Source organism: Carassius gibelio, chromosome A25 (assembly GCF_023724105.1).
Source record: "Carassius gibelio isolate Cgi1373 ecotype wild population from Czech Republic chromosome A25, carGib1.2-hapl.c, whole genome shotgun sequence".
Classification (NCBI taxonomy): Eukaryota; Metazoa; Chordata; class Actinopteri; order Cypriniformes; family Cyprinidae; genus Carassius; species Carassius gibelio.
Window position 1 is genome coordinate 8,338,861 of NC_068395.1, and position 8,852 is coordinate 8,347,712.

Sequence of the window (8,852 nt, forward strand, 5' to 3'; positions counted from 1 at the left end):
AATAATTAACAATTTAATCAAAGTTTTAACATCTTGTAAAGGTAATTTGATGAGTTTTTATTTGAGATAGGCTAACATCACAGTGTAGGAAAATCTATGTAAATGACAGCTGGTGAACTTTGGGTTACCATCTCCTCTTGCCAGATATGTTTTTCCGCAAATAAACTTTCCAAATCATTTCACGAATCCCTCAGCACACTTTGTCAGGCTTTGTAACTATACACCACTGACATCTGACGCAATTTACGGTAAGTATAATTTATTACCGTATGTGCTTTCTCTGGAATTCGTTCTTGAAGGCCAGAGCAAACTCTAGTGAGTCAGACCTTTAGAAACCATCATCTAACCTCAACTCAATCGAGAGTACCCCATAAAGTGTTATGCTTAGTGTTGCACAAAGCATGATTTCTCCTACTGGCATTGCGGCCTGTGTTTCTCCCATTGGCAGATAGCGTTGGCGTAACTGACTATGACTTTGTCCATCCAGGAAAGAGGCTGAGGAAAGAGAAAAGCGCCTTCAAAGAAGCCGAGATGACCCCCATGTAGTGTCAGTGCAAACATAACATTTTGTTTCTTTTCTGTGGAGAAACAATACAGATTTTTTATAGCCATTCATTTTAGATGCATGTTTTTGATTTACTTAAAAGAAGCAACTCATAAGAGTCATTATGATTGGAACTGGACTTGCTGCACTGAATGTTTCCAATGAGTCCAACTACACTGGCCGTTTTCTATGTTTTTGATTCAATAAAAAGAACAGATTCATGAAAGTAATTTTTTCAGAAACTGGACAATATGCGTATTACCATGAATTTGAGAACACTCATTACACAATATGCTTTTGATTTAGTAAAGAAATGCCACAAGTGAAGTGTCATTTCTTTGGGAATTGGACTATACTGTTTGTGCATTATGCCTTTGATTCACTAAAAAGAAGTGACTCACAAGAGCTGTATGTTGAGGTATCAAGTCTACACTGGTAGCAGGAAATGCTTTTGATTCACTAGAAACAAATTGGCTCACAAGAGGCATTCATTCAGCAATCGACTACCAGCTGTGCAGTATAATTTCGATTCAAAGACATTTGTTCAGGAATCAGACTACACTGGTTGTTAAATATGCTTTTGATCCACTAAGAAAGAATTGGCTTATGAGAGGCGTTTGTTCAAGAACTGACTACACTGGTTGATAAATATGCTTTTAATTAACTAAAAAGACTTGATTCATGAGAGGCATTTGTAAAGGAATCGAACTACACTGGTTGAGTTTTTAACTGAACCAGATTGAGAATCGTTTTTCTATCGTATTATAAATGTGTCTTATTATCATTATAAATTAACAGCATTAATTATCAATTAGACATATACTCAGAATGCTCATTAATCCATCCAAATTGATATACGAGACTACAAAGACTTCTCTTGTGGCCTCTTTAAAAATGCATCAACTTTGAAGTTCTGTTGAAGGGAAGGAGCTAAAGATCAGGTGACCTATATTTCCTTAGTGCAAGGCAGTTAGGCTCCTTAACAGGGGGTTTGCTGTCGGATCTTTCACCTGAGGCTGAAGGAAGAAGCTGACAGCAGTTATCTGATAAGTAATCACAGAGGGTAGTATCAGATGGCCCTGAAAAATTCAGCACAGGTGTCCAATGCAGGATCTTAGACACACAGCGGTGCTGAGAGTCTTAATGGGCGCCTAAAAGCGCTATTAGGCCATACGTGTTGAAGACGTGTGCCCTTTTTTTTTACACTCCTTTGGTCTGTCCTTTATGTTTAATGGCTTCTTTTTGCCTGTTAAAAGCCACTTGACACATCCATTAACTCTTCCAAATAAAGATGGATAAAAATGGAAAGGATCAGATAGAATAGCTCAAATCTAATATATAAATACCTGCTAGTGTGCGAGGTATCGTCAGCAGTGACTGGTGGACTAATGGATCATCTGAAGAGTTCATCAAGAAGAGAGGAACACTGATCTGATATAAGAGACATATACAATTTTGGTTATCAAAAAAAAAAAGTCTAACAATATGGCTTAATATAACTGGCTTTCAACAATATTACTTACATTGTGAATATAATGCACACAGCTTTCCTTCTCATAGTACTCCTTTATGGAGTTGTGTCCATGAAACTTCCTAATAGAGACATACATTTTGAAAAGAATCATTATGGGAACTTAAGATGCAGTCAGAATTGTCTCATGAAAGCTTTTAAAGTACCTCATAATGTTGTCATCAATCTGCATGAGTGAAGTGGCCGTATACAGCCGGCTGAGGTCGGCGGGCTCCATTTTGCTAGAGCTCATACCAAATAAACTTGCCCTACAATAAAATAATTGAAATAATTTCTGTGCATTTTATTTCTCTCTGAATCGGCTCTGTTTGTGTGCCAGTGAGTCTGTGCAATGAAATGAGCAAAAGCCTCCATGCTTATAACATGCATTTAAGCTGAATATCTTCCCTTGTGAGAAACCTGTTGTCTAAAAAAAGAGAGCATGGTGCTACTCCGCAACATCAGTGACGTGTTTAAAATAACTTCCTTTTGTGATCTGATCTGGCTTCACAAAATGAGGCAGAACATATATTCTGTATTGTAATAAAGGCTACATTGATTAGTAATGGATTACAAATATACTTAATAAATAAAATAAAAAAATACTAAATAATTAAGCATACTTATGGCTACCGGTATAAATTGAACAGACATAACATGTGTCTATAATGCTCAATAATGGCTAATTTTGAATAAAAATATGAAAAATAATACTTCGCTCAAAAGAAATTTGGTGTTGACATATGATAATCCATGTTTTTCTATAGTGTTCAGAAGTGTACAGGACATTTTTTTTTGTTAATTTGTTTTAAAAATCGCATTTGAATCCCAGAGATATAACTGTAATGTTGCATCCCTAGTAGGAATAATAAAAAAAATTGGTTGTCACTGGTTGTCAATCCTACAGTTTAATGGATGCCCTGACTGACCAACTACAATCAGATATGTCACAAAAATAAGGATACTTACCTGTGAGATAGAATTATTTTTTTCATGTTGCCTGCCATGATGAAGTTGTACAGCCTCCTACACTGATCCCACTGTAGAAACGTCTCCTGAGCCCTTAAGACAATCAATTAAAACAGAAAAAAGTAGTAAAAAAAATCACATAAATGATTTGTAATTTTACATTAAGTTCATAAGTTAAAAATACTTTCTCACCTCAGAACATTATATCCCTGACAGACACTGACGCAGCACAGCACTCGCTCCTGATTGGCTAGATTCTCACCCAGGTACTTGCAGGCAATGTTCCCTCCAAGACTGAAGCCCACCACAATGAGCTGTGTTTGTGGGAATGTGTGTTTAATGTAGCCCACCATGGCTGAAAACTCCCAGGTACAACCTTTAACACAGTGTTATATAAACCATAGACAAACATAATTAAAATTAGCATTCAGTGGTTCTTTTACTTTTTCTATATTAATATAACATAAGTTTATTTTAATTATATAAATATAATTAAATTGCATAATAAGAAATTCGAATTAATATAATTATACATTGTAAATTATATGTGTATATATATATATATATATATCTTTATGGGAAGATATATATATATATATATATATATATATATATATATATATATATATATATTAGGGGTGTAACGGTTCACAAAATTCACGGTTCGGTTCGATACGATACACTGATGTCACGGTTCGGTTCGGTTCGGTTCGATACGTTTTAGATACAGCAAAATGTAAAAACATCTCAACTTTTCAGAATGCCGCAAGCGCACCGCGGGTCATGTGACAAGAACCAACCAATCAGCTTCATCCTTTCCCGTAACAAGGTTGAGAGCTCAGCCAAGATGAAGGAACAGCTGATCATAGTTGTATATGGATTGCAATTTTGAAATAAATTTAGTAGCAGAGCTACTGCAAGCGATTTTTAGAGCTGCAAATCCATTTATCCTTCGCTGAAATTTCCGCGTCTCATGGAGAGAGCACGTCATTGTTGCTTAGCAAAGACAGACGCCTCATGAGCACTTCTGCCCGAGCGCTTTGGAAAGGAGGAGAAAGATGTGCTTAGCGTTTTCCACGCGTTTTTAGGAGCGATATGTGAACGGCCCCTAAGGCGCTCGCTCTCTCAGCACGCGCTGAAGGCTCGTTGCAAAATGTCTAATGCATTTAACAGACCAGAAATATAAGATCCTAAAATAACCAACAGGTCTGGTGTTTGGGTTGGATTCCCTGTAAGCTAGTGTCTAAATGCTGCAGGGATAGTTTGCTGCGTGCATGTTTCTCCTTTTTTTCGTCTTTTCCCAGATAGTACTGACGCATATATCCCAGATATTCCCGCTGGTGTTTTTTTTTTTTTTTGTATTCCCGCTGGTGTACCCTGTCATGTTGCAGATGCGACATACCGTTGTTTTTTTATCCACCACTCTCTTGCCATCACCATTATAGCTTAAAGGGAATCAAAGTGCACCCAAACACCAGACCTGTTGGTTATTGGGGGATCTTCTCATTTCTAGTCTGTTAAACGCATTGGCTATTTTGCAACGAGCCTTCAGCGCGTACTGAGTGAGCGAGCGCCTGCTGAGTAGCCTAACATAAACATATAAGATGGTGTTTTTTTCTTCTTCGGGAGTGTCAGGGGCGTTGCCTGTTACGTTGTTTGGGTTATTGGGCTACCTTGTTGAACGCATATCATTATATTTCTATCTCTCTCTTTTTTTTTTTTTTTTTCCAAATATAATTAATTACTCCAACGAACCGTTCGGTATACATAATGCGTACCGCGTACCGAACCGAAAGCGTCGTACCGAACGGTTCAATACGAATACGCGTATCGTTACACCCCTAATATATATATATCTCTCTTTATGGGAAGATATATATATATATATGTTATATCACACAAGCATAAAAAATTATTTATCATTTATAATTATAATTCTGTGTTACAATTCTTAATTTAATATTCCCTACATTATGGAGACCAATCTATCTATCTATCTATCTATCTATCTATATATCTTTATATATCTATCTATCTATATATCTTTATATATCTATATCTATATCTAGATCTAGATCTATATATATATCTATATATATATATATTTTTTTTTTTTTTACAAAATAAAACTCATCTTATTATAAAGAAATTGTAATCAACTGTCTGGTTGTTTTTCACAAGTAAACTTGTTTCATATCAAACAAGCATGCATGTCACACATGGCTTACCGTACGTGAACATCCTCGGTGAAGTCAGCTCGATGTTTGGTAGCGCTCCAAGATGGTTGAGAACGGCGCACCTGTAGCCTTGTTTCTGTGAATAATCCACAAAGGTCCGTATATAATGCTTCTCACTATGGTTACCGATCCCAGGACAGATCACCAAGGTGATGTCATCTGTGATGGGACAGAGACAGATAGTGAAAGTAGGAGCAACACATCTTAACCATAAAACAACACTAAGTGGATGAAAATGTCAGGCTGTCAAGGTCTAAAAATGCAAGTAAAAAAGATTATTTGTGTTTAATATTTGAACCATATGATAGCTCAGTGTATATTTTTGGATCAATATTTCCTTTTTGGGGTCAAATATCCCTTTACTGCAAAACCCAAGCTCACCTCCAGTACAGTGGACGCCTTGTGGCTCAAACAGGTCAAAGGTGGCAGTGGCTCCATCTGACATGGGCAGGTACTTACGCAGCCCACAAGGTTTAGGGCACTTTACCCTTCCCATCTTCCCATAAAGAGCAGTCTGGAGATGTCCATTCTTCCCCCATAATAAGGGAGGGATGTACCTGGATACATGGGCATGTGGCATAATATTTATAAAGTGTGGCTCAAAAGTAGTATCTAATATTTATTTAACAAAACATTTATTCCTGGATTCTTCTGGTCATTCTACAGCAAATCGCATCATTTTATTGTATTTCGCCATCTAAAAAAGATGCCATGTGTGAGAAGACTGCAAGGAGGTTGACAAGAAAGCTTTCTAGGCAGAAGCACTCACTCTTTGGTTAGAATGGGGCAAGACTTGAGCAGGTAGCAATTGAGAGGGGTATCTTGACAGGTGATGTCCGGGGCCACCATGGGACACTTCAGGTTCAGGATCCGCACTATGACATACAGCACGGTGGCTACAGCAGCCAGCTTCATGCCATCAAACATGGCAGGCATCTCGGGAGATATGGTCTGGACGTCTGCATCCACTTGGGCACTCATGGTGGATAAGTCTACTAATGGCTGATTTGAGGAAATAATAACAATAATAATAAGAAAATGTATTCATGTTTAACTTATAATAACTTTCAAAGTGTAAACATGAATACATAAATAAGCAGACAGTAGAATATCAAATATTTTAAATATCACTTATACATTATTTTCAGATAAAATGGAATAAGCCTAAGTAAATAAGCATCTCAACATTCTTAAAACTATATGTGTAAAACCTTGCAAATTAATGAATACTGTTGTTTTTTGTAGAAAATATTAGAAATATTTTTCAAACATGGATCCAAAGATTAAATATCTTGAACTTGCCACATGTGTGTTAAACTAAATAATATTCTTTCTTTTTATAATATCAGACATTACTTGTTTTTCCTCTATATATACACACCTGTGCATGCATCTAGTAAAAAAGAGATAAGTACATTTGCACACAATCTAACTTACAAAAAATATGACAAACACATATAAAGATAAGATAAATGACATATACAGCATAGATAAATATTGCACATGGAATGCTAATAACTTTATACCACACCTTAAACTTAAAAAATATGTCTTGGGTTGCAAAAGCAGCTTCCGATTGTCAATGTTCAGAATAGCAGAAAAACAGAGGCTCTTCACTGACCCAGATGTGTCATCATCCAGTCAGAGTAAACTATATCATGCAAGAGTTACAGGGGGTTAATCAGTTTACAGTTACCCTATCCACAGAGTTAAGCATTCTTCTGACAAACAAACTTAGAATATTTTTAATACAATCTCTTCCATATAAAGTTGCTGTTTTACGTGTATTCTGCGCAGGTTATAAGACAATACAGGACGCGTTGAGCAATTAATGCTTTTCTTGTACGCTATTCTATAATATAACTATAAAATAGTATTCTTAGCATGCACAATATGAAAAAAGAAAACAATGCGTACCTTTGGTTCACAGTCGTCCAGTGATTCATCTGTGCCGCTGCTCTTGACATCTTCGCTGTACTAAAAGATATCAGACGACTTCAAACAACAGGCAGCGCGCCTCGTCATTCACTTTATTTTTGTTTTTATACAGTCTATGCACTACACCCAGCAACTGGAGCGCGTCTTCATTTGTGTCCTCTGATTGGAGTAGAGTCACAATGACGTCAGAGTCGGCGCGCCTTTAGTTCCATTGATATTCAGTTGTATCCTGCACTATCACTGTGAGCTAGAATTACAAGAGTGTCAACTTCACTGTCATTCATTAACTGTTACCTGAAGTGAGTAAAAAGTATAAATAAATAACACTTAAATTTAAGTATGGATACTGTGATAAATTTTTACTAGAGAAGAAGTCATAATATTGGGCCAAAAACATACTTAAGTGAAAGTTTTGAAACAAACAAACAAACACACAAAAAAGCTTTCAATGTGTAAGTTTTATTTTTATAGAACCTTTCCACAAGCTCAAAGAAGCATAAAGCATTACAAATGCGCTTACTTAAATATTTAAAGTAAAAGTAAGCTTTAACTTGGAATGCATGAAGAACCTTTAACATGATCAATCTCATTTGATTTGCATTGTTCCACAGAACTGAATAAAGATATTCACCTAACTAAATTATAGATAAATAGTTATTAATTTTAACGTCTAACTGGGACTGTTTGTTTACCTATAATTTAATTTTAACCTAGGCCTCTAAATAATGACCTGCTTATGTTATTCCTTTATAGGCCTTTACTGCACTGTTGCATTTAAATTTATTTTAAAATTAAGATGCTTAAAATAGAGAGGAAAAGCAGTGTGCTGATTGGTAATTTCCACAAGATGGCAGGATACAACTGAAAACACACACCATGCCATATCTGGAGCAAGTTGTTTACAGTTTCCATGTATTACCAGTGCTTTCGTCAGAGTAGTATGTTCTCACAGAAATTCTGAGAATTGGAGAGAGCAGATGCAAAAGTGACAACAGCAGTGAAACCACAATTACACGGCAAATTTCAATAGGGCCAAATGCACTCTGTGTCATGCACAGCTGATTTGATCCCCCTTATAAATTATTGTATTTTTCCTGTAAGTGCCATAAATGAAACTCAGTTTCTCTAAGTGACTCTAAATAAGATAGATATTTTGTGAGACAACCAGGATCCTAAATGTCTGATTTTTCAAATCGAGCTCCATGATTTTCCCACAGCCGACATCCATTATGTTATTACAGATTAGTGGCTCCGTTGGAGGAAAATCAACCTCACTTTATATTCAATCAAATCAAGTGGGACTGGCTAAAGGGTCTGTAGAAGAGCATTTACACACAAGCTCTTAAGGGCCCCAGCAACAGAGCCAAGAGAGAAATTAATAAGCTATTATTCATTATGCATAAAATGAAATCTAGTGGTGCATGAACAATTGGTTTTCTCCTTAAACGCTTTGACTTTGTGAAGTCCTTTCAAGTTCGGGGTTAACTAACCTTTTCTCTTTCTATATTTCAAATTTTCTGGATCTTCCAGTTTACATTGTCCATTAATTTGCATTGTGCTGTATATACACAAAGCACAAGATACTTAAAGAGAAGTATAATGCACGAAGATCACCAATTGACCATCACCCACACTTTGCATCGACCTGCATAAA

General features: G+C 36.2%; 1 protein-coding gene across 3 annotated transcripts; it reads right to left on the reverse strand.

Annotated features, from left to right (window-relative positions):
* LOC127946742 (monoacylglycerol lipase ABHD2) lies at positions 1-7,356 on the reverse strand. Of its 3 annotated transcripts, none has more exons than XM_052543476.1 (11): positions 7,178-7,356; positions 6,792-6,911; positions 6,030-6,262; positions 5,642-5,817; positions 5,252-5,419; positions 3,216-3,399; positions 3,024-3,116; positions 2,222-2,323; positions 2,068-2,137; positions 1,891-1,975; positions 1-495 (listed from the first exon to the last, which is right to left on the reverse strand). In XM_052543476.1, the coding sequence occupies exons 3-11, from the start codon at positions 6,239-6,241 to the stop codon at positions 329-331; spliced, it is 1,257 nt and encodes a 418-aa protein (XP_052399436.1). In that variant the 5' UTR covers positions 6,242-6,262; positions 6,792-6,911; positions 7,178-7,356; the 3' UTR covers positions 1-328. The 3 variants fall into 3 exon arrangements, with proteins under 3 accessions (XP_052399436.1, XP_052399435.1, XP_052399437.1); XM_052543475.1 differs by having other exon boundaries at positions 1-578; positions 7,178-7,355; XM_052543477.1 differs by lacking the exon at positions 6,792-6,911 and having other exon boundaries at positions 1-578.
* Between the last annotated feature and the right edge of the window lie 1,496 nt (positions 7,357-8,852).